This window comes from Phyllostomus hastatus, unplaced genomic scaffold (assembly GCF_019186645.2).
Source record: "Phyllostomus hastatus isolate PE091 unplaced genomic scaffold, TTU_PhHast_1.1 phas_contig_196, whole genome shotgun sequence".
Lineage (NCBI taxonomy): Eukaryota > Metazoa > Chordata > Mammalia > Chiroptera > Phyllostomidae > Phyllostomus > Phyllostomus hastatus.
Genome location: NW_025333709.1, coordinates 2,742,522 through 2,767,826, shown reverse-complemented (window position 1 = coordinate 2,767,826; position 25,305 = coordinate 2,742,522). Strand labels below are relative to the sequence as shown.

General features: G+C 64.1%; 2 protein-coding genes across 3 annotated transcripts in view; both read right to left on the bottom strand.

The window, feature by feature from the left end:
- PPP2R2C (protein phosphatase 2 regulatory subunit Bgamma) overlaps positions 1–4,785 on the bottom strand; it is an 80,219-nt gene extending 75,434 nt beyond the window's left edge. The window contains exon 1 of one of the 2 annotated variants that reach the window (XM_045834612.1): positions 4,591–4,785. In XM_045834612.1, coding sequence (XP_045690568.1) covers positions 4,591–4,660 — 70 coding nt within the window. In that variant the 5' untranslated portion in view covers positions 4,661–4,785. Of the gene's footprint in view, positions 1–4,513 lie in introns of both variants that reach the window. The other variant, XM_045834613.1, reaches the window with a different exon arrangement.
- Positions 4,786–19,143: 14,358 nt separating this feature from the next.
- Positions 19,144–25,305, bottom strand: part of MAN2B2 (mannosidase alpha class 2B member 2) — a 30,581-nt gene continuing 24,419 nt past the window's right edge. Inside the window, 5 exon segments of the mRNA XM_045834581.1 lie at positions 19,144–19,308; positions 20,249–20,357; positions 21,804–21,916; positions 23,434–23,571; positions 25,082–25,274. Coding sequence (XP_045690537.1) covers positions 19,217–19,308; positions 20,249–20,357; positions 21,804–21,916; positions 23,434–23,571; positions 25,082–25,274 — 645 coding nt within the window. The 3' untranslated portion in view covers positions 19,144–19,216.

The following is a 25,305-nucleotide window of genomic DNA, read 5'->3' as shown; positions in this document are numbered from 1 at the left end:
CCTCGAACACCTCCTCCAAAACATCCCTTAGCTCTGCGGGCTCTGAGGATAAAGACCAAACGCAGCCGCAAGTACCAACGAGCAGGAGATGATGTGGAGAAGTGTATCAGAACTGGGCGTCCACCTTCTTGCAGAAGGAAAAGGTGAAAAGCCGAGTTCCGGGAGCCCACCCACCCACGGGTCAGGGTTGGTGGAAAGTACACGAGTGTGTAGCATGCAGCCGGGTGTGGCGACAGGAACCCCTCACAGGGCAGGGCAGACCGTGAGTCCACAAAGCCTTTGCCCCGCCACCCACAGTGCCGAGGGCTCACGGCCTGCTGCCCCCCGACCCCGCCGGTCTCCAGGTGGCTGGTGGCAACAACGGGGCTCCCGTGTTCCATCACAGCCTGCGGCCTGGCTTCCTGCGGCGCTCTTCACTTTCCACCCGACCTCCAGGGTGACGGCCACGTCCCGCCAGTCAGTGCAAGGGGGACGGCGTGGCCACACTGACCCAGGCCGCAGCCCCAGGTCTCCTGCTGGGAACCCGCTGAGTTCTCGGGGGCGTGAGGAGCACTCGCTGTTGGAAGATCGGCCACAATACGCACCCCAGGGTGCCAACCTGGCTGGACGCTGGGTCCCCCACGAGCAGCACCCCCTCTCCAGGGTCCTTGAGGCCTGGGCAGGAAGCTGATGCTGTCGGGGCACCAGGTCAAAACATGGGGACAATCCCATGCGGTAGAGACTCCCTCCCCAAATGCTGGATGGAGAGAGGCCTGTGCCCCCCTCCACCTCTCCAGCTCCTAAGCAAGTCGCTCCCCTCCTCGGACTCCCCTTCCACCATGCCCCCAGCTGTAGAATCAGGATACCTCTGCAGAGAGAAACGATCACTCGGAAGTCCCATGGCACAAGGGCCGCAAGGACAAGGCCTAGAGAAACGGAGAAGGAATGTGCCCTTCTGCGCACGAAGCGGCGTGTGCGCCACAGAGTTCAAGGGCAGAGATGCTGGAAGGAAGGAAAGCAGGGGCCGCAGAAGAACATGCCCCAAAGTGTGTAGCCAGTTGAGTGTCTGGGGGTGACCACTGATTCCCAAAGGGACCCGCCACCAGCCACCTCCCCGGCCACGACCCCCGGCTGTGAGCTCCTGTGTCTGGTCCATCACTGCTCCCCACCCCCGGGGCCAGACCCAGAGGTGCTGTGCGGGGTAAACGCCACCGTGTGGGGTGAATGCAGCCCTGCTGGGTGCGGGGCGAACACCGCTGGGTGGCGGGCAGGGGGAGGCTGCCGTCCAGTCTGGCCCAGGAACACCGGCCTCACACACCCTAGAGCTGAGTCCGCGGTGGCAGCCAGAGAGCAGAGCCAGGAAGGACCCTTCCTGGGGCCGGGTCTGACTCTTGATGAAAGTCTGGACAGACACACACCTCCCAGCATTCCCCTAGCCCCGGGCCCCCCAAGGGCCCAGGTCTGCCCAGTACCCCGAGAGCCTCAGCTGCAGTCCTCCCCCCAACACCCACACATCCTGGCCAAGTCCTCTGCACCCCAAGGTGCCCTGACCCACGCCCAACCCTCCACCCTCAATCAACCGAGCTGGGCCAAGAGTAAGGGAAACAAAAAAACAAAACAAAACAAAATAGAATCCACGCTCTCCCCAAGGTGTTTGAGATGTTACAAGAGACCCAGAAACTCAAGCAGGACCCGCACCAGGGAGATGGCGTTGAACCTGCGAGCTGAGGGGTGAGAATGCGTCAGCCACGGGAGGAGCAAGGGGAAGAGGACACAGCCGGCGCAACAGCCTGGAGACGAGCAAACCGGCCGCTGGAGGACGGGAGGTGCATCGGGCCCCCGGGGGTGCTGAGGCACGTCTGGGGACCAAACGACCCCGGGGGACCATGCAGTGGGACACTGGGCCTTCTGCGAACCCCCAGCACCCCCTATTGGCTCACAAAGCTCTTACAGGAACAAGACTTTCCACTGTAACAGCGCAGTTTAGTCAGCGTTTCTGCCACACCCAAGGCCAGGCCGCGTGCTTTCCGTATTAACACAATCACTCGTTGTCCCAACAACCGTGTACGCCCTCAGTAACTCCCTCTTTGCGAAGGAAGAACGTTGAACTGGCTCAGAAAGACCCAGTAACTTGTCCCAGGGCGCCCAGCACGGGAGGCATCAGAAGCAGCATTTGAACACAGTGCCCTCTGCCCACCACGTCTGCGACCGTGCTCTCAGCGCGAACCGCGGGCAGGACCGCAGACTGGGGGGCGCCACGGTGGGAACGGCGGCGGTCGTGCGGGGAGGCCGGGAATCTCATCTAATTCTGACTCAAATCATCACTGCCGTGGCTTGCCCCACCAGGCCCGCCCTCCCTGAGGGCAGGGACTTCGGACTGTGTCCCTCTCTGCACCCCTGGCACCTGGGCCCTGGAACAGCTGGCGCTCAGTCTGGGGTGCAGACCAAGGCCATGCCTCAGTTCCCTCTTCTATAAAATGGGGGTGAGGGGCATGGGGATGTTGTGGGAGGCCCCAGGGCACCATGGGAGCTCATCACACTTCAGCGGCCAACTATAAAATGAGCAACCTGTAATTAATTCCAAGGGGGCTCCTCATCCAGCATCGCCCCGGACCCTCGCAGAAGCCCCGAGACCCACAGGCTGGCTGGTACTAGTCGCACCCATTTTACAGACGGGGAAACCGAGGCAGTGAGAAGGGTCTCCTCCATACCACATCGCAGGAGTCCCTTGTAGAGCATGCACTGCCCGAGGGCAGGGTCTCTCACCAGTCCCCAGGGCTAAAACAGTGGCTGGCACACAGTAGGTGCTCAGGAACTATCTGCTGCACGAATAAAGAGGAAGTAAAAACCATCCCTTCTACCCTGACTCTGCGCTTGGCCCCTGGCCTCCCCTGCTAAGAGCTGGTGAACTCATGAAGGAAAGGGGGGGGGGCAGAGGATGAAGGAGGAATTAATGTTTGCGAATGTCCCCCCTGTGGGTCAGGCAGGGGGCTTTTCACTGTCAATCACTAAGCCCTGTGCGCCGTCCCATCATCCTCCACGTGGAGACGGGAAAAGGAGGCTTTCTCTAGAAAGCCGGACCGGAGCGCCTGCCAAGATCCCCTTTGGCCGGTGCCAGACCACTGAGGCCCCTGCCAGCAGCTCAGAGGCCTTGCACCCTCTGCCACCCGCGGGGACGCACGCGCTGATCCTTCCTCGACCTCGCCCGGGCGGGCGACAAAGGGCCTGTCAGCTCCCGGGGCCCTAACTCCGGGAAGGGCGCGCACCTGGCCCTGAGCAGCCCAGCCCCCCTCTCCCCACACACACCCAGCAGCCAAGCATGACTCAACGGTTCTCCTCCCGGGAGCGGGAAGCGCCACCCACAGCACCCCCAGGCCCAGGCGACACACCCAGCCCCTGCTCTGGGGGTGGGGACGCCCTGGGAGCCCGCTACCCCCAGCGGCCTCCGCAGGGCTGGGCTACCCGCTCGCCTTCCTTTCCGGCGAAGCCGGGCGGCAACGCGGCGGGCTCCACTCGGGAGTCAAGTCGCCGTCGCCGCCGCGGAGCCCACACAGGTTCCGCGACGCAGGCACCCACGCGCACCAGCCCTGCGGACGCGGTGCCCAGGGCCCCTCCCCGTGGGGCATCCGTGGGGACCTCCTGCCCGAAACCCACACTTTTCCGCAGCCAGTCCGGCAGCCCCCAGGGAAGGAGATCCAGTCCCTAAGCCGGGGAAGGCCTCCAGCACGCGTCCGCGCCGCAGCGCGCTGACGCCTCGCCCTGGCGCTCCCCGGCCCGCGCCGCCGGGCTCCACTCCGCAGGCCCCTCGCTGCGGCTCGGCAGCTCTCCCCGCCCGCCCCTGGGCACGGGGAGGGGGCGCGGAGGGACCCTGCAAGTGACTGGCCTGTGAGAGAGAGGCGTCGACCCTCCGATTCCCACCAGCCTCCGGGCGGGCCGGGCTTGGGCTCGTACAGACAATTTAGGGGAACTCAAATGCAGGGCCCCTTCAGAGCGGCATGTCCCACTTTTTTTTTTTTTTTTTTGGCAAATTCTGACAGTTTGGGGCCAGCTGCTTCTATCTCAGGATAATTCACCCGGGATAAAAGACCAACCCCCAGCCAGCCGCCTTCTCCCACACTGGGGGCCCTGCCTCGGGGGGCAGAGGGCGGGGCAAGGACACAGCCTCTCGGGGAACCTGGTCGTGCATTTTTTTTCTGGGTCCCTCTTGATCTCTGGGGAGTGGGCAGCCTAGAAGATTCTGCAGGCTCTGGGCAGGGCAGAAATGGCAATCCGGGGTTCTAAACCATTACATTTCCCCGGATTTCTTCCCCAGATTAGCCGCAGGGACGGCCGTTTCAAAAATGACGGCCGCAGCCGGTCCTGGATGCCCGCAGGCCTGGGGGCGGAGAGCGCCTGCCGGACGGGCGCGGAGGAGGGCGCTGCCCCCTCGGGCGGCCGGGGCCCTGGGGCTCCCTCCCCCCGGGGCCCGGGCCGAGGTGGGGTGGGGTGGGGTGGGGCGGGGGGGGGAACACGACACACAGCGCGTGGTCCAAACCTTCGGAGGGCACTCGGTGCGACGGCATCCCCACGCCGCGGCCGGCCGGAGGGGGCCTCAGACAACACGTACGTTACCTTCAGTCACATAGCTGTGGTCCCGCAGGAAGCTGTGGTTAATTTTCCGCGTGTCCGTGTCCTCGCCCATTGAAGGCCGTGCCCGGTGCCCTGGGCATGCCCCGCCGCCGCACACCGATGCAATCCGCAGAGGTCGCGCCGGGCGCGCGGGCCATGCCGCCGCAGCCTAGCAAGGGCGCGGGCCGCCGGGGCCCTGGGGGGCGGGCATCGCGGCCGGGGGCGGCCGGGGACAGGCAGGGGCGGCCGGGCGGGCGCCGCGGTCAGGCGAGCGCGCGGCGGGCGGGCGGCGGCCGCGGGTGGGGGCGGGCCGGGGCCCGGGCGCGCATCCCGGCCCGTGCGCGCTGCGTCCGTGCGCCCGGCGGCGGCGGCCTGGTGCCGGGGCGCCTGGCTGCGGCGGCGGCGGGAGGGGACGCGCGCGGCGCTGCGCCGACCGAGCCGGGGCCGAGCCGGGCTGCGCGGGCTGGGGCTGCCGCCGCCGCCGCTGTCGCAGGCCCCTCCCTCACGCCGCCCGCTCCTCCGCCCCCGCGGCCCCGCCGCCCGCCGCGCGCCCGCCGCCCAGCACCCCGCCGGTGGAGCCGCGCCCCGGCAGAGACGGCACCTCCGCGCTCCGGCCCCGGCGGGTGGGCACCTTTGGTGCCCGGGTGCGCCAGCGCAGGAGGAAGGAAGGAGAGGCCAGGTTGGGGAGGGGCGCTGGTCAGCTGCGCTTTGAGGGGGCACCTTGACTGCCCAGGTGCTGCAGTGACGGGGGAGACGACCGATTGGAGAGGGGTTAGAATAGGGGAGGGCAGATGGGCAGCTTCGCCGCGCAGAGGGCAGGGCCCGGGAGGACAGGGGTGGGGAGGAAAGTCCCCTTCCCTGGCGGGAGAGGGTGGGGAGGACGCGTTCTGAGGGCCGCCCGGAGCGCAGAGCAGGAGCCGCGGGAGCGATCTGGGCGGCTGGGAGCGTGCCGGGGTGGGGAGCCCGCGGTCAGCCCTCGGCGAGGTAAAGAAAGCTCCGGATGACGGTGCGGGGCGGTTGGCCCCCAGGCAGAGCTCCGAGGTCTCTCCTCGCGCGCACCTTTCCACTCGCTGGTGAGGAACAGTGTTGAAACAGCCCAGGCTGCAAAGATGGGGGTCCCACCTCCTCCCCATCCAGGCAGGGACACCCCCCACCCCCACCTTCCCTCCTTGCCAGTGTAACCTGAGTCACAGGGCCCACAGTGCCTGGCACAACACAGGCCCTCAAAACATCTGTCTTTCTTTCATCAATCGGCCGCCTCCTCCAGGCTGGCCCCTTGCTGGAGGAACAGAGTCCCCGGCATGGAGCACAGGCCCAGGTGGGGGCCTCAGAGGTGTTGGAGAAGGAAGGACCAACCCACACGGTATTTTTCTGGGGGCTTAGCAAACCCTCCTTGGAAAGGGAGGGGAGGAAACGTGTCCACTGCCTGGGGGGTGACCGAGGGGCGGAGGGCTGGGGGTGGGAGGCCGGGGTGGGAGGCAGAGCCCCTCTCCCCCAGTTCCGATTCTGTGATGCTCCTTGCTCCTCCGAACTGGTTTGGCAAGGACTCCAGGTAGCTCTCCAGCTGCAGCAGGGGCAGGAGGGTGGGGTAGGGAGTGGGGGAGACCGGAGCTGCCGCCTGCCCCAGGGGTCATGCTGGGGGGCGGGAGGGGGTGTTCGCAGCTACAGCTGGGCTTTCCTTCCACAGAAGGGCCCCAGGGGGCCTAGGAGGGGGTGAAAGTGCCCCACCCCATCCCCCCAGCACCCTGCACAGCAGAGTGGAAAGGGCAGTGAAGACCCTGGAGAGGCCTGGGCTGGGCCTGTGCCACACCTGCATGCGTGCTCAGTGGCCAGACCTGTCTCGTGCCCGCAGTCCAGGTGTGCAGATTCAGTGCAGGGAGCGGTAAACACAAGGCCCCTGGGGGCGGGGTAGGGGGGTGAAGGAGGCTGACATCCATGTCTTCCCTCCCCCACACCCCACATCCTGGACAACACCCCTCTCTGCACCCCCGCCCCACCTCTTCAGCTCAGTAGAGCAAAACCACGTCAGCCTCAGACACGGGAGGACGGACTGGGTCCCAGTGCTGACCACGCGGGGGCCAGCCCAGCCCAGCCTCCCCTGTGAAGGGCAGGTGAGCACCGGGGCGGCCTCACCGGGTTGGCGTGGCCCGCTCTGGCTTAGCTGGCCTCATCGGCACTCTGGAACGCTCGCAGTTGTTATCAGGCTGAGCCTCTGGCTGATTCGGGTCCTTGACCCTCCTCTCTGATCCTGGGGAGACCCCCTGATCCCACGTTCTCCACCGGTCGGTTCTGCCAGGACACCACCCCGCCCTCTGGGACGTCCTGGGCCAACACAGCCACCCACCCGAGTCAGCTTCGGAGCCAGGCTGGAGGCCCTGGAGCCGGTGACCTCCGACCTCACTGGGCCCCAGGCCTGGGCACCAGCCCCTCTCCACTCCCCCACCCACACCCATGCAGTCTCCTCCAGTCTCCTGAAGTGCCCCCCCACCCCTGCAGAACCAAGACCCTGCCCTCGACCTCCTGCCCCCTCCCAACCTCTCCCTGCCCACTGCTTCCCCTTCGTCCTCTGTGTCAGCCCCGCCCCTGGGCACCGGCCTGAGCTCCTGGCTCCGCCCCTCCGCCCCCTACCCTCAGCCTCTCTCTATCCGGACCTCTCCCCTCTCTCTCTCTCATTCCCCACAAGGTTTGTTGAGCATCTACTGTGGGCAGGCACGCTCCCAGCACAGGGCAGAGAGCAGAACAGGGCAGACACAACGCCCGCTCCCTGGGGTCGCCCTCCTAGCGGGGCGAGAGCCGCAGGATCAGGTGAACCTGGAGCCTGCAGGTCGCGGTGGGCGAGGAGAGGCAGTGGGGCTCGGGGCTGCAGGTGGTGGGAGGGGCCGCCTGCGTGTGAGGCGTGAGTGGACAGGACCTCTGTGACACGGTGCAACTCGTCAGTGTCCCTCGGTCTCCCCGTGGCGAAACCTGATTCCACGCCCCCTCCCAGCGGCCAGCAGAGTGCTCGCCTCCCCTTCACGACCAGAGTCCGGAGGGACACGCCCACACCCCCCACCCCACGCTCACGCCCGGAGCCCCACCAGCCCGGCTTCCTGCCGCCACCCACCGCTCCTCCCCGGAGAGACACTGCGGCCCGCCGGCCTCGGTGACGACCTTCCTGTCCCTGGCAGTGGGCGGGTCGGTCGCTGGCCTCCTCCGTGAGCGGACGGCCCGGCAGCTGCCACCCTGTGGGCCGCCCCACCGTGCCTCCCCTTCCCTTCCCTTCCACGGTGCCAGCTTCTCCTGGGGCTCGGCCACCTTGTCAGTCATGCGCTTCTCGGGGTCCCCGAAATGCTGTGTCGCCCTCGGCTTTCGGCGGCCCGACTTTGCTCTAGTCGGCGTGCGGTGCGCGTGCAGAAAAGCACACAGAAGTGAGAGGTTCGACTCATCGTGGAGTCACCACTGTGTGGTCACTGCCACCCACAGCGGGAAAAGACGCAGCCGGCCTGGGAGGCCGCCCCCCAAACGCAGCCCTGCGGGGTCCCTGCAGCGACGGCGGCGGCGTGTCTCGGTCTGAGTAACGCTCGGAACGGACGTCAGTGCCCGGCCAGGGGGCGGGCCGGCCGCTCCGGGAGGATGGCTGCCTTTGCGTCTCTGGTCGCCAGTGCGGTGGACGGCCTCTCCGTCTGGCCGGTGGCGGTCCCTCTCTGTGCCTAGCCTGTTCTTCCCGTCGCCCGTTCCGCCACCGGGGTATGTGGCGTTTTTCTCGCTGACTTGCCGGAGCTTCTTGTATGAGTTTACTGCCGATCTCCTGTCTGTCTGTCTGTCTGTGTGTGTGTGTGGCAAAGATTCTCTTCTACGTTGTTGCTTTTCCCTTAACGTTGTTTACGGTCCTCTTTTCCTACAGAAGTCACTGCTTTTGATGCAGTGACATGCATCGATATTTGTCTTTATCTTGCTTTTTGTGGCCTATGCAATAAACCCTTCTCTACCTCCTGACTCATAAAGAAGGGCCGTAGAATGTCTTTCTCTTACATTTAAATTTGACCCGTCCACAGCGTCCTGTTCCGTCTGGGGTGAAGTAGAGACCTGATTGTGTCATTTCCACGTAATGACCCAAACCGCCAGCCGCTGAACAGCCCGCCCTTACCCCGCCCACTCATGACGCCAGGCTCCACCCACTGCGTTCCTGGGCTGCTGCGGGTTGGATTCCAGACCCTCCGTTTCGTTCCACGGACGGATTTGCTCATGTTCACACAGATACCACCTGTGTCGATGTCTGAGCTTTGTAATAAATTCTTGACGTGAGGTCATCTTAGTTCTCCAACTTTGCTCTTTTCTTTCCAAGTTGTTTTGGCTGTCTGAGGTCCTTTGCATTTCCATATGAATTCTAGAATGAGTTTGTCAGTTTCCAAAAACAAGCCTGCTGAGATTTTACGGGGGTTGTGTTGCATCTGTAGATCCGTTTAGGGAGAACTGTCATCTGAGTGCTATGGAGTCTTCCGACCCATGGACACGGTGCCTGTCTCCGCTGGCTGAGGTCTCCTCCAGCTTCAGTCCGCCACGTTTTATCCGTTTCCCTGTACGGCTTTTCCCGTCTGCGGCCAGGTTTATTCCGCCATCATCTCATTGTAAATGGTATTTTTAAGTGTTCAATTCTGATTGATCTCATATCCTGCAAACTTGCTAAAATCGTTATTAATTCCTGGAGATTTTCGTAGAGCCCACTGGATGCCCACGCAGATAATCGCATCGTCTGTAAATAAAGACAACTTTACTTCTTCCTTTCCAGTCTGGATGTCATCCGTGTCTCTTTCCTGCCTTATCGTGCTGGCTGACAGCTCCAGCACAAGGCCAAACAGTCCCAGCCCAGGTGGCCACCCTCGCCTTGTCCCCGGCCTTGGGGGACAGTACCCAGTATTTCCCCACAGAGTCCGCAGGTTTTTCGGAGACATTCCTCACTACACAGAGGATGTTCACCTCTCTCCATAGTTTGTCGAGAGACTTTCATCAGAAAGAGAGCTTGGGTTACGTCCAATGATTTGTGTGTGTCTATTGAGGTGACTGTGTAGGTGTTCTATTGTTAACATGGTGGCTCACACTGGCTGGATTCCAGACGTCAAGCCCGCCCCGCACGCCTGGGACGAAGCCACCGGATCACGACGTGTCACCCGCTCTCCGGGGCGCTGAGCGGGGCCCACCCGGGACTGCGGCGCTGGGGCCCGTGAAGAGCGCCGGTGCCAGTCTGCGGTGCTCCTTCCCATCACGTCTCCGTCGGCTTTACTGCCGGGCAGTGCCGCCGCACAGGACGGCTTGGGAAGCGAGTCCTTTCCGTGAACGTTCCGGAGGAGTTCGGTAGAACCTGCACGACCTGCGCCCTAAATGCTCGGTGACACTCATCAGTGGACGCACGCCTGGGCCTGGCGCTTCCTTCCTTCTCGGGAAGGTGCTGAGTCGTCTGTGCAGCGTCTTGAACAGTCACAGGGCAACTCGGGGCATCTCCTTCCTCCCCAGTAAGCTCTGGGAGCTCATGTCTCTCGAGGGGTTTATCCGTTCCGTCTACAGTGTTCGACTTACGGCAGAAAGCTGGCCACAGGGTTCCCTTGTTGTGCGTTTACTAGCCGTGGGACCTGTCATGCTGTCACCCTCTGCTTCTTGACGTTGGTCACGCCACCTTTTCTTCTGTTGCCCTGGGCGGTCTGGCAAGACCTTTCTCCGCTTTATGGGGGGAAGCTCCAGGAGTCGGTTTTGGGCTTCACCGATTTTCTCTGTTATGTTTGTTCTATATTTCATCAGCGTACGTTCTGATTCTCACTATTTCCTTTCTTCTGGCTGCTTTGGGTTTAATTTGCTCTTATTTTTCTAGTTCACTAAGGTGCAACGTTAGATAATTTATGTGAGTTTTTTCCCCAATATAGGTGTTTCGGGCTACCAAGTCCCTCCATTATTTCAGTGCCAGCTCACAGACTGTGAAACATAGTGTGTTCCTTTTCATCGAGGTGAAAATACTTTCTCATTTCCCTGCGGGTTTCTTGGTGGATGGATGAATTACATAGAAATGTAATGTCAGAGACATTCCCAGTATCTGGAAATTTTCCAGAGCTGCTTCTCAGTAACTCCAATGTAATTCAACTGGAGCAGGGACCGCACTTTCCGTGACTCGAACCCCCTCACGTTCACTGAAAGGTGTTCCGCAGCCCAGCACTCGGCCCGTTTGGCCAGGAGTCTGAGGGGTGTGCGCTGGGAAAGAGCGCGGGGTCGGCCTGGCTGGGCGGGGCGGAGCGCTCTGGGGGCGGAAACTCTGCCCCCTTGATGCCAGGGTCGTTCGCGTTTCCTGTTTCTTCGCACGCTTCCGCCGCTTGTTTTGTCGGTTGTCGGACGACGGTCCCTGCAAACTCCGGCCGTGGTTACGGGTCCACCCGCCGCTGCTGCTGCTGCGGACAGACCCCAGCGCTGCGGGCCCGGAAAAGCACGGCACACGCGGTCCTGGCCGGCGCATGGCACCTGGCAATGACGGCGGATGGCGGCGTCGCTGCCTCTCGCACGTACGGGACGAGGCTTTGCATCGCCGTTTTGGAGTGCCCGCACTTTCTGCTCGCGGAGAGGTCGGCTGCAAAGCCGCCCGCTTGTCACCCCAGCAGCAGCCTCACCTCCCGCGTCTCCTGTGTCCCGCGTCTCGTGCTGCCCTCCCTGCCCCTCGTCCCCAGCGAGTCTGGGTGGTTCGGTGCTGCACGGGCTCGCGGCCTGGGAGCGCGGGGCTGTGCCACAGCGCCTCGGTGCGCGGTAGGCCAGGCCGACCAGGCGCCCAGGTGTGTGCTAGTGCGCTCTGTGGTTTTGCAAAACAGCAAGACCCCCTAGCGATGCGTCTCTCCCAGCGTGTCCCCATCGACGCGGGGCGTGGCTGTGGAAGAACTGCTCTGGCGTCCCCGCAGGTTCCAACGTCTCTGTCAGTCCCGGCTCCACTGCAGTGGGCTGACCCTCCTCCTCACTAAGGGCTGTGTTTTCTCGCTTCTTCGCACGGCTAGAAAGTTATTTCCAGACACTGACATCGAGTCCTTTCCCTCGTGGGGTGCTGGGCGCATCTGTACCCCTCTGCACGTTCTTGAGCTCTGTTTTGGGGTGCAGCGGACTCAGAAACAGCCTGACCCTATTGAGTCTTGCCCTGCTGACGTGCTGAGCATGCTGGGACCGTTCTCTATCTAGGACTAACTGTCCTGTGCTCCTGAGGCAAGACTTCCCTGAGCAGGCCCCCCAGCACCCCGTGAACTGCGGGCTTTTCCAGGCGGGCTGGGGAAGGCAGGCGCTGCTCTCCACCCTGGGGGGGCTCAAAGCGCCGTTCCTCCTGTCCCTGGGGCGGCCCTTCCCCTGACGGTTGACCCTCGGCGCACGCAGGTCGGGCCCCAGCTGAGCCCTCAGCGGCCGCTCCGCAGCTCCCAAGCTCTCGCTCTGAGCCGCCCACTCCCCTCCCTCCGTGGTTCTGCCCTGTGCCCTCAGCGCCCTGGCCTCCCCGCCCTCCCGGCTCGGGCTCCTCAGCTGGGCGACTCCACCAGGCTCTGCTTGGACAGACCCTCCCCGCTGCGTGGCCAGGAGACCCTTAAGGCACGAGCTGGGCGACCTGCAAGCTCACCTGGTTTATGTGCACCCTCCGCCCCTGAGCCCAGGGTCTCGGGAACTGCCGTTTTGTGTTTTGTCCTGATTTTCCATCGTTGCCGGTGGGAAGGTAAACCTGGCCCCTGTTGTTCTGTCTCGGCTGGAAGCATGGAGTCATCCCCCGACGCCTGGCCACAGAGAGGGGCAAGCACCTCTCCTCCTCCCACCGCGCAGAGAGGGGCGTCCCCCCCACTGCCTGCATGGCCCCACCAGGAGCAGCCCACCACCTTCCATTCCCCCGCCCTGCACTTCCCTACCCTCCATCCCGGCGAGGGGGGTGAGGGGCAGAAGGGTCCTTGCAACCAGCTTTTGACATTTTCCTCTGAGAATCCGTTTCTTCATCTGGTGCCCCACATGGGCGTGGGATGTTTGCTTGCTGGGACATCTCAGAGCGCACTCGAGGTGGCAGTACGCACGGAGCCCAGCCCCCCAGGCGCTGCCCCCATCCTCAGATCCTGCCAGCCCCCCACTCGGACGAGGCAGTCAAGTCTTGGGGGGAACGGCGAGCACAGACCGGCGGCTCTCTGCCGCGCCAGGCAGGGCAGGAGGTCCCCTGGAGCAAGCACCTGGATCCATCCCACCCAGAGTTTGCAAACATAACACCGAAAAATAATAATGGGCGGCACCCCTTTTCCACCCCCCCCCAGACTGGATTCCAGCAAAATCACGGGGCACGGCGCCAGTCCCAGGCCAACCCAAGGGGAATTCGGAAAACAGGCAATTAAGCAGCACAAGCAGCGTGCCCTGGGCGGGAAGTGACCTCCCGGCACGTGACCCTCCGGCGCGATCAGTAGTAATTCACAGCACTGCGGGCAGGTGTGGGGCCTCCACTCGTCCAGCTCTCCGTCCAGCTCTCCGTGCAGCCGGCCCGGCCCTTGCGAGAGGGCGCAGGAGGCCCAATGCCCATGCTCACTTCCCTGCTGGGCCTGGCAGGGGCAGCGGAGGAAGACCCCAAGCCCCCTGAGGACAGGCTCGCAAGAGCTCAGCTCGGTGGCCAGGACCAGGCTCTGCTCCGGGGACACTCATTCTTCATCCCCAGCAGCAGGTCCAAGCCCCCCTCTCATGACACCTCCTCCATGGAGCCTTCCTTGATGACTTCAGCGCTGGAGGTCATCACCAAGTCCTTAACCGCATTGATTCCGCATTCATTAGTTTAATTAGAAATTATCGATCACCCTCAAGGATCAGGCCTGCATAGACGTGGGGCAGAGACCAGCGAACGACATGAGTTCCTGTCCTCGAGGTCCCAGAGAAACTACTGTCCCGGGGGACAGGTGGACAGCGAACCTTCCAGGTGACCACAGACCACAGTGGCATGGAGGCGCCTGTATTTGTCCTGCTTGTGCAGGGGCCAGTGGGCCCAGCGAGCCCAGCAGCGGGTGGTGGGCACCTCGCCCGCCCCCAGATTCATCGCCCGGCAAAACTGTGCGGTCAAGCCCTGGCTGGCGTAGCTCAGTGGATTGAGCTTGGGCTGCGAACCAAAGTGTCGCAGGTTCGATTCCCAGTCAGGGTACATGCCTAGGTTGCAGGCCATGACCCCCAGCAACCGCACGTTGATGTTTCTCTCTCTCTATCTCCCTTCCTTCCCTCTCTAAGAATAAATAAATAAAATCTTTAAAAAAAAAGCAAAAACTGTGCGGTCCAACCGCACTTGTCCCATGACCCGTGCAAACTCAAAGAAGCGCGTCCGGTGAGCATCTGTTCCACGCGGGGCCCTGGGCCGGCGGGGCGTCGTCCAGGACCGCGTTCGTGTCTGCGAGGCAGCTCTCCGTGTCTCTGTCTTCCCGGCTGGGGTGGAAGACAGGGAACAGGGAGACCGGTTCCCAGTCACACGGGGAGGCTCAGGGAAGGGTCAGCCTCTGGCCTGAGCTGCCTGCCCCCGGCCCTCGGTCCCCGCCGGCAGTCAGCCACCCTGTGCCCCCCGTGAGTCCCACCCCGTGTGGCCCTGGCCAGCAGGGCCGGAGCCTGCGGGGAAGCAGCGAGCAGGTGAAGGGCTGAGTCCAGGCTCGGAGAGTCAGCTCAGGCTGGCCCCCCCCACCACCCCAGGGGTTCAGCCCGCTTGTCCACGTGCTGGGTGGGTGAGCTCACACTTCTCAGGGCACGGCGCCCCCAGCACGGCCCCTGGCACAGAGGCGCCACCCAGGGGTGGTGGCTCCCCTCCCCTCCAAGTGCCCCAGTGGCCTGAGGACCCTATGGGACCTGTTTCTGTGTCCCCGCTGCCCCCAGCTCCCTCCATTCCAGCCGCACTGTCTTCCCTGCTCTTTCCCCAGCTTGCCTCCGCGCCTCTGCGCCTGTGGGGTGAGCCCTCCGCCAAGATTTCTTTCCTTGAATGCCTGCAGGGCTCAGTCACTCCAAAATTCACTCACTCACTCCAAAGCTTTGCTGAAGCGTCACCTCCTCCATGAGGCCCCCGGGGACCCCTACTTACAACTGCAACATGCCCCCTGAGCCCCCCACCCCTGGCGCCCTGCACTCAGCTGCACTTCTTCTTCTTGCTTTTAACATAAGGTGTCATTTGCTTCTTAATTATGACTATTATTTAGTGTCTGTCTCCCCGCCCCCACCCCTGCCTTGAATGTCAGCGCGGCGGGGGGAGGACTTCTGTCTTGTCACACTTGAACCCCGGGGGGCGCACGGCCGGCCCGTGTCAGGACGTGTTCAGCCCGTGAATGGCGCTGGTGGGAGGCGGGAGCCATTTGTAATGGAAAACCAAGACAATTAATCCTGCCCATCAAGATTACACACTTCACGCATTCCGCACGCTCGCGTGCTGTGTGAGCAAGCCGACACGTGCTAATCAATTTACTGCAAAATAAAAGATAAACGCGCGCCGGCCTCGCTGCCGGAGAAGCGGGGTCAGCGGCGGCAACGGCCGGGGCGTGCAGCGGAAGGACCGCGAACGCAGCGGTGAAGGGGCGGCACCCGGGGCGCCCGGTCCACTTGCCTCTCCAAGGGCGCCCCGGTTCTCTGGGCTGCGCTGAGAGCGCCCCCACCCCACCCACCCCCGTCTGCAGCCCGCCTAATGGTTTTCTCTCCCTGTGGCTCTCCGGTCGGGAGGTGCCCGAAGCCTTAGATTCACACCGGCTTCAGTGTACTCGGTTACCTAGCAACAGCCGTAAATCAACAGAACGTGCTGGAACGGCACAGCAAAGATCCCCGGCTGCTGGACGCTTTGGGCTTTTTTATCCCAAACATGTTGGGGCGCCCCCAGGCATCACCTGCGGTGTCACCTGAGCGCTCGGGTTGGTGCAGCTCTAACCTACCTTAAGGCCTGACGGACTTTTCCGCACGAGCCTGTGGTTTCCCAGCAAGCCTTTCTTGCTGTCACTCCCCCCCCCTCCTCCTCCCCACACTCCTCCCTCCTCCCTCCTGGCTCTGGCTCCGGGCACCGCGGACTTCTCCCTTCAGGCCCCAAGGACAGCTCCCCGAGGGTGTCTCCGCCCCGCGCTTCCCGCAGACCCCCCCTCAGCCCGGGGTCTGTCTGTTAACACTGAACTGAAAAGCAAGGCGGCCGAGTAATGAGACTTATTCACTAATACGTGAGGTTGTCAGAGGCGAACAGGTTGCCCTGGCCGGTGTGGCTCAGCTGGTTGGAGTGTTGCCCAGTAACCAAAGGGTCACAGGTTCGATTCCCGGTCAGGGCACATGCCCAGGTCGGTGGTTGAGCCCCAGTCCAGGTGGCGCAGGAGGCCACCAATCGACGATGTTTCTCTCTCACATCAGTGTCTCTTCCTCTCCCTTCCCTTCTCTCTAAAAAGAAATTTAAAAGTCCTCTCGCAAGGATAAAAAATGTAATTGAACATGTTTATTGAGTGGTGCTTGTCCAGTGTTCGGTGCATGTGAGCGGATGATTTAATGAGTGAGCGAGCAGTCGAATCGGGGGGTGTTGTTCTCTGGAACATTTTCCAGCTCTCAGATGTCACCAAATTATACCAATTACAGCAAGCCTTTAAAAATCCTCCCATGGAGAGAAAAATTAATTCTTTAATTTGAAAAACTCCCCAAGACGCAATAAAGCACCGCGGTCCAGATCCTGAGCTTCGGCCCCCACACGGCCCTGCCGGGACCAGCGAGCACCGGGAAGTCGGGAGTCTGCGAGCCCGGCCCTCCCAGACCGGACCTGGGGGTGTGGTAAGACGACCTGTTCGTTTCAGAACTGAACTCGCTGCAGTGAAACCCACAGCGACTAGACCTTACAATTGTCGGTTACCACCCTTGTAGGCATGGTGTCATTGCACAGAACCCTGGGCCCGCGGACAACTCATCCCCAGCCTTTTCCTCATCGCTTGTCACTATCACCATTATCATCTCCACCAACATCATCTCCATCGCCATCAGCATCATCACCACCACCACCATCATCATCATCACCATCGTCATCACTAACATCACCATTATCATCTCCACCAACATCATCTCCATCACCATCAGCATCAGCATCACCATAATCACCATCATCACCACTATCACCATCATCACCACCAATATCACCATCATCACCATCATCACTATCATCAATACCATCACTATTATCATCTCCACCAACATCATCTCCATCACCATCAGCATCATCATCACCATCACCACCATCACCACCACCATCACCACCATCACCACCATCACCATCACCATCACCACCATCACCACCACCATCACCACCATCACCACCATCACCATCACCATCACCATCATCACCACCAATATCACCATCATCACCATCACCATCAACACCACCACCTCCACCATCATTATCACCATCACCATCATCATCTCCACCAACATCATCTCCCCCATCACCACCACCATCACCACCATCACCACCGCCGCCGCCATGACTACCATCACCAGCACAACTAGCCTTTATGAGGCACTTGCTCCACGTAAACCGCCGAAGTGGCAGGCACCCGACAGGGCCTGCCTCCTCAGGACAGTGCTGGCCTTGCCCCTGGCCCAAGGCTGTACAAAAACCTAATGGGTGCTAGGTGACGTGGACAGTCTACGACAGGCAGTGTGTGTCCTGTCACCACAGAGTGGCAGTCCCAACTCAGCCCTTCCTGGCCGTGTGACCTTCAGCAGGTTAGCCGAGCTCTCTGAGCCTCGGTGTCCTCGTGTGCACCCTGAGGATGCTGCGTGCACTTCACGGTGTGCTCTCAGGTAAACGGTACAAAATGCGCAGCGCCAGCCCGTGAAAACTCAGCCAGGGGCGGCAGCGAGCATCAGTGCCGCCCGTGAGTGCTGACGCTGAGCTCTGGGGTCAGACGGACTCGGGAAGAGCGGCCCGCAGGTGTGAGTGCCCACCACGCACCGAGCACGTCGGAGGGTGTCCCACCCAGGCCTCAGAAACCTGAGGAGCCAGCGCTTTCACTGACTCGCGGGCCAATGTCCAGAAACCGCGGGTCGGAGAAGGAAAACACTCAGCAGGTCGTCAGTGACGGGGCAGTTTTGAGGGGCCCGCTCTCACCCCCGAGGCCCGAACTCTGCACAGGCACACCCCCATTTTGGGCGCTGAGGAGTTGCTCTGGTCGGCCCCGCCTCCGTGACTGGCCAGCGCCTGGGTGTGCTGGGGAGACGGGCCGGCTTTCCCGGCTCTCTCCTCCCCGGCAGGGAGCGGCTGTCTGGGCGGAGGCCGGAGCGCAGTGGGGAGGGAGCCGCGCAGGTACGTGCGGAGGAGGCTTCCATGCAGGGAAACGGCGCGTGCAAAGGCCCTGCGTGGGGCCGGTGCTCGTGAGTTAGAGGAAAATCCAACAGGGCTGACGTGACTGAGGCAGAGGAAACGGGGGCTGGAGAAGGAGAGGCAGAGGGACAGGGAGCGAAGGGAGGGCTCCGGATTACTCTAAGGGGTCGAGAGCCCCCACCCCAGGGTGCTGGAGGGCTCTGGATAGTGCCCGCCAGGGCCCAGGGCGGAGCCCGCAGACTCAGCCCGACGCGGGGAGCTTCGTGTGAGGGGCCCGAAGCCGCTCTGGGGGACAAGGAGGGAGGGCCCACGGCTCCCCCCACTGGTCAAGGGAGGCCTCGAAACGTGACACTGAACACGCCGAGATTCCCCCCGCAGGCCCCAGGTCCCTGTCTCAAATGGGCTGTAAACACGAGACTGACGGTCCCCAGACCCTCGGCCGGACCGTTTCCAGCACGGCCCACCGAGGGCCACCTGGGTCCCTGGGGCGACAGACGGTGGACAGAAACACAAGAAAGTCCTGGTGTCTGTGCTCAGGACGCAGCCTGCCAGGGTCAAAGCTTCAGCCACAAGACGTGTCTCACAGACGCCCGTCCTCTCCCTGCCCCCCTGGTGCCTGTCCCCCCGTTCCCTGACCCCATCCCCTCTGTACTCGGCCCTGGGCCCGCGGCAGAAGGCCTTCAGTGTTCTCTGTCACAGTGCCATTGGCCTTTCCCGGGGGAAGGGTGGGGGACAGGGCAGGAGGGCGTGGCCTCCCGCTGTGTCTGTCCCGGACAGGAGGGAGGCCTGGGGCTGTGGGTGTCCAGCAGGGTGTCCCGCACTCGGGTCATCCTGCACTTGGCGGTCTGTCCGCAGCTCCCAGGCCAGCCCGAGGACCGGCTTTCCCATAGCCAAGAAGCCAGAAGCCAAGCCCCGCACCCCCTCAGACCGTGGAGGGCCCCTGCCCCCGAGGGTCCGCAGCGCCCGCACCCCACCTCACCAGTCACACAGCCGTGCGGCCCTGGGGCCTGCAGGCAGCTGCCCATGCAGCCTCTGTGGGCCTCCCACTCTGCCTGCCTTTTGTCAATGAACAGGGAGCTGCGGGGGTTGGGGGGAGGACATCCCCAGGCGATGGGAGAGGAGGGCCGGCACCAGAGGCCCAGGAGGAGAACCAGGTCCTTATGATGCGGTCTTTATTTCAAAAACTAAGAAGCCCCAGTCTGACCACCTCCCGTGATCGCCGACCCGACACAGCCGCTCTGCTGCCCCTCCTCGCCGCTCTCCCGGCCTGGGTCCGGCCCCTTCACCCGGGGGCCCCAGGCAGCCGTGCGCCCAGAGTCCGCTGCGGGCTCACTGCGTCCCGAAGTGAACGAAGAAGGTCCGGATTTCCTTCGGGTGGATGGTGACAGTGGGGCCCTCCTGGGGCGGGGGCCTGGAGCCGCCTGGGGTGGGGCAGAGGCGGTCAGTCCCGTCCTGCCCCCTGGAGCCCCCGCCTCCCCAGGACACCCCCCCACCGCCACCACCACACCTGCCTACAGCCTGTGGCTCCCCTGGTGATGCATTAGGTGACAGAGCCCCCTGCCCAGACTCCTGCTGCCAGTGGAGGGACCTCCCAGTGGGCCTCTTGCTGCCCTCCCCCTAGGGCCCACCTGAGGGGGAGGGACAGATAGCTGGAGGTGGACCCTGGTCCCGACTGGCCGCATTTCCCCTGCTGTGCGACACTCTCCCGGATCTCTCACCGAGGCCCCTGGGGCTGCCGTTTATCTATCTCACTGGCTCCTCCCCCCGAAGTCACGCCCTGGGGCTCAGGCTCGACCTGCCCACCCACCTCTCCTCCCTTCCGTCCACTCGCCCATTCACCCCCACGGCCTGGACGTCCACCTGAGCACCCGCCAGCGTGCCCAGTGCGGGGGACCAAGAGGAGGTGAGTGGGACAGAAATCACGGGGGCAGGCAGAGCAGAGGGGGCGCCCGGCCTTGGCCCTGGCCTTGGTGGAGGCTTGAGTGGGACTGGCCAGAGTGATGGGACAAGGGCATTGCGGGCAGGGGGACAGCGAGAGCGAAGGCTGGGAGGCACGAGGCGGCCTGTGTTCGGCCGGAGCCGGCAGGACCCGCACCAAGCGGGGCATGGCTGACTGCAAGCGCCCAAGGCGCACCTGCGAGCCCGGGCTCGCCCAGGGCACGGGCGGGGGCATGGGCCACGCACGCCTGTGTGGGAGCCCCAGCGGGCGGACGCCACCCCGAAGCCCCTCTCAGCCTCCTGCGGTGGGTCCAGGAGGGCTGCACCGTCGGAGAAGGCGGGTAGCCTGTCTAGGTCATGCAGCCCCCGGGGCCAGCGCCGGGAACCACGGGCAGCCAGGGCCTGAACCAGGGGCCCCCGAACCTCCGTCCTCCGTCTGCCATCTCCAGCGCTGCAGCGCGCTCACGTCCCAGGTCCCCGTGAGCGAGCGCTCCTCCACGGCCAGCACGGGGCCCAGCCCCCGCAGCACGGACTGCAGGGAGAGGAGGGCAGGTGGGCGGGGGGAGGGGCGAGCCACCAGGGTCCCGGTCGGAGCAGAGCAGGCCCCGCAGCAGGGGCAGCCACCCAGGGTCCAGCACACACCCCGTTTCATCCCCACAGGAAATGCTCTGGCTCAGGACGGGAGCCCCATTTCACAGGTGAGGAAACTGAGGCGGGAGGAGCGTGCTTCCCAGGTGCCCAGCTGGGTGTAGGTGCCCAGGAGCACATGGGCACTCAGAACCCCCCTCCAGTGTGGAGCCCCCATGCCCAGTGGGGGCCACAGCCGCCCCAGGAGGAAGCCAGTCATGGCTGTCCACCCCCCTTGCCCAGTAGCTCCGCCCGGACACCCCGTGCAGAGATGGGGCAGGTGGCCCGACCGGATGTCCAAAGACAGGCACAGTCTGCTGACCAGGAGGGCAGGGGGGCCAGGGGAGCAGCTCCCTGTGCTGATGGAGGTTGCGCACTCGCGTAGGGCCAGGCACCTGGGCTGCCGCCACCCCCAGCACTTTGGTCTTACGCCTGCTCGTGAGGCCTGAACCAGGGGGCGACCACAGGCCAGCAGCAGGAAGAGGAAGAGGCAGCTGGCTGAGGACAGCTGGGTGGGAGGACACAGGGGAGTGGGTCCCTGAAGACAGCATTAGGCAGCTGAACGTGGGCAGAGACAGCCCACCCGCGACACTGGCCGGCGCGAAAGCCCCGGGCCCGTTCCTCGGCCGGCAGCTGTCACTCACAGCCAGGCACGTTCCTAACCGAGGCCGCTCTGGCTGCCCTGACCGACACCGTCCACGTGGAGAAGCAGCCCGTGGTGTCCACCCACCCATCTGCCCTGCTAAGGGTCCCCGAGCCTCGCCTGTCCCACCAGAGCGGCACAGGGTGCCCAGCGTCCAGGCGCTGCCTCTGTCTCCCCCGCCCACACACTCACTCCAACCCGGGCATGCATGGTTCAGACCTGCGCTCAGCCTCTGAGGGCCCCCGGGGCGGAGCCAGGTGAGGAAGGGGCAGTCCCCTGACCCCTGACCCCCTTGGCCGTAAGCACCGAGAAAGGGGGTGCTCCAGAAGGCACCGCAGAGGAAGGCTCGGGGTGGCTCCTTAGGGCTCTCCAGGTTCCACGGAGGACCGGGGCGTCGGAGACGCCCACAGCAAGGTCGGGAGTAGGAGACAAAGGACAGCGCACAACCCCACGCGGAGTGCCGCTGGGGGAGGCCCCAGGCATCTCTCGGCACCCTCTGGGGAGGAGGGCGGTCTGGCGGGGCGCTGGTGTGGGGCACGGGGCGGGCCCGCTGGAGCCCATGCTGGGTCCTTTGTGAGCATGTCCTGATGCACCTCGGACACTTGCGAGTCAGGGCTGTCGCCCTTGGAATGTGCTTCCCCAGCTCAAGGTCCCCCCAGGAGACCGGACACAGTGGCCGGGCAGCGGGATGTGGGAGGGGCGGACTACCTTCAGGTCCACGGTCACCGGCTGAGACAGGGCATGGTGCTCACCCGCCTCGTACAGGTGGTGCAGCCGCAGCAGGACGCGGCGGAGGTCGGCCTCGGGCTGCCCTTGACGGCCTGGGACAGGAGCGGGCGGCGTGAGGACCCCGCGTGTACCCGGCACATCACACACGCACTCCATTTCACACCCTCACGCTCCCGGGGGCAGCGGACCGGGCCTCCCCCATTGGACAAGGACGCCCAGGCCCGGAGCCGGGGACACACACACAGCCGCTGCACCCGGGGGACGATCCCGCCCAGGCCCAGCGACTCTAAGGGGTGACTGACGCTGGCCTCTGGGGGCCTCAGTCCTCAGTCGCTGTTGTCGTTATGGCCTTGCCCTCCAGGCTTCCAGTCTCTGGAATATTCTCTCCTTCTCTGCCCCTGTCAAGTGCCGTGTGGCCACAGAACCCGGAGCCAGTGCAGAGCGAGCAGAGGTGACGCGTCACCTGCCAGTCACCAGGACCAAGGCAGCAGGTGGTACCCTGCAGCCTCCATCAGCAGGTCCCTGGTGACCACAGTGAGAAGGGGCTCCCTGCGGCCCTGCTGGGTGGGGGACGAGCATGTGTGTCTGCACAGACAGAGCTTGGGGCCCTTGGTCACGGCAGCAGAAGTTTATAAAATCTGTTCTACGTGGTCCTGGTAGGGCCCGGGCCATGTTCTGGGTCTGGCGAGGCTTCGGGCCCCTGGTCATGGTGGCAGTGGTGAGGGTGTTGGTGAGGGTGTTGGTGAGGACGGTGGTGAGGGTGTTGGTGAGGGTGTTGGTGAGTGCGGTGGTGAGGGCGGTGGTGAGGGTGTTGGTGAGTGCGGTGGTGAGGGCGGTGGTGAGGGCGGTGGTGAGGGCGGTGGTGAGGACAGTGGTGAGGGTGTTGGTGAGGGTGTTGGTGAGGGTGTTGGTGAGGACGGTGGTGAGGGCGGTGGTGAGGGTGACAGTCATCATCTTCTTCCTTTTCCTCTTCTTAATTGCACAGACTTACTCTGTGGGGCCCAGGTCCCGGGTGGAGCCCTGGGGACCCGAGAGTGGCTGTGGTGCAGTCAGCTCGGCCTTTGAGCTGCTCAGGTGCAAAGGGGCCGTAAGGCGCCACAGGACCAGCCAGGCCCTGGCCGGCGTCAGCCCCCTCTGATCACCGTCATCACTGCAGCGACACGACTGCTCCCCGCCAGACGGGGAGCTCGGTGGGCAGAGACCTTGCTCCCTTGGTCCCTGCCCCTCTCTGATTCCCAGCACAAGAGTCGCTTGTTTGGTGAATGAGCGGAAGTCGGGGACAGATGAGCGGAGCTCAGAGGGCGGGGGGTCAGCCGCTCAGGACCGCCGGAGGAGCCGGGGAGGCGGCAGTGCCCGAGTGCAGCCCTGGGGCCGGGCAGGGTGGGGACGGCGGTCTAGAGGTAGAGGTGGCTTAGGAAGGATCCACGGGAGGACCGTGCGGGCAGGTCCTCCGCTTGGGTCCAGGCCCACCTTGCCCCTGGCTACTCGACGCCTCTGTGGGCCTCAGTCTCCCCGTTTGGCAGGTAAAGGACCAGGTGGCCTTGCAGAGCCAACTGTGCGCAGGGGGCACAAGGGCGGGGTGAGCCCAGCCCTGGGCCACCCGCCTCACCTGTCTGGAGGCTCTGCAGGTGCTCCGTGTGGTTGGAGCTGTAGTTCCAGCCGGGGATGCTCAGGGTCTGCAGGTGAAGGCTGGGGGGCAGCGTCACGGCCTCCTGCTGATGGGGGGCTGAGCGATTGTGGCCAGTCTCTGCAAAGCAGACGGCTGGGTGAGGGAGAGGGTGTGGGGTCAGGCCCCTCCCCGCCCCCGTGGGAATCAGAGATCTCCACACCGTGGTCCCGTCACAGCCGACACCCCCCAGCCTCGCCACAGGCAGCCCACGCTGCAGGCCCAGACCCCCACCCAGGCTCCCGCCCTGGCCTTTGCTCCCCCAGGCCCTTCCCCCCAAAAGCCCCTCCTCCCACATGTCCAGCTGCTCAGAGGACGAGCCTAAGAGCTGGACGGACCCTGAATCTCATGTCCAGCCACTTTAAACTAAGACGGGGAGACTAAGGCCAGAGAGGTCGCTGCCTGTTCCAGATCAGATGAGGAGCTCACACAGGGCCCTGTTTCCCACGCGGGGTCTGGGGTGCCAGCCCCTCCCTCGTCTGGTCTCCTGTGCCCTCTCTGCTCAGAAGACCCCTCAGCCCCTCCTCCTCCTTCTAGGAAATGCTCCTCTCAACTCTGGGCTGCAGCTGGAGCTGCCACCTCCCCACAGGACCCCAGGCCGCAGTGATTGGTCCAGGCTTGGGTCACATGATCCCATCAGGACCAATCGGAACTTTCCCTGGGACTTTAGCCCTTGAGACCCAACGTCCAAGTCTCATTCCTCCGTGGGGAGAAGACCTGTGGTCCAGAGCTGCTCACAGCCACGTCCCGGGTAGGGGGTGGAGGGGGAAGAAGGTCACAGGCAGAGAGACGCACAGGTGGCAAAAGGAGGGAGGGGGACAGTCTCGTGAAGGCTCCGGCCTCCTGTCCCAGCTACACCTCTGCCTTTCCCTCAGCCACAGAGCCTCAGAATAAAGCCTCCAGTGGCTCGGACGTTCACGTGGGGTTTCTCTCACTTGCTCCAACAGAGACCAGACTGCGGCCCGCTGGACCGAGCCGCCCACGGCCGCCACGGAGCTCGCCCAGACACGGCCCGTCCCCCGTGTGGGAAAGACTGCCTTTGCCGGGAAGGACCACTGACCGACCCGACCCGGGAGCAGCCCTTGCCCCTGCTAGCCAATCAGAGCGTGCTCCTGGAACCCGCAGCATGGGAGCAGCATGGGACCCGGCGGGGGGCCGGCAGGTGCTCAGGGCAGTGCTGGGAGGGAGGTGGCACCCAGGCCAGAGCCACCCTGCCTGCCGCAGGCCCAGGCCACTGCCGGCTCCCCATCCATCCACGAGCCTCCCGGTCTCCGTACCCCCCGCTGCTCCTCCAGGGTCCTCTACTGCCGAACGAGAGGACTCGGGTGACGCTCTCAGTGTGGACCCATGACCTCACCTCAGCCTGCAGTGTCTCACTACCCTACAGGTCACCAGGTCACCAGGTCACCAGGCCCTCCCCGGCCCCGCTCCCTCCTGCCCTGCGGCCCGGACCTGCCTGGCCACGACTCCTCAGAGGACACCCGTGAGGACCGCCTGCCTCAGGAGGGGACTGGGCCCCACACTTCCACAGCCTGCCCCGCCCTACCCAGGGCCACCCCGGCCCAGCTGGCTCCCTCTGGGCACCCCGTACCGGTCAGCCTCCCGAGCAGCACCACTGGCCGGTGCTGCAGGGCCAGCGCGCTCCTCTGCTGCAGGCCGGCGGTCACTGGCCGGGGTCCCAGCAGGAGCCAGAGCACCGGGCGGGCGACCGAGTTGTCGTTCAGGGTGACTTTGTAGTCCAGGGACAGCTCCAGGTTGTTCTGCAGCCGGCGGTGGAGCATGACCTGCGGGGAAAAGGGCAGGGTGACGCCCCTG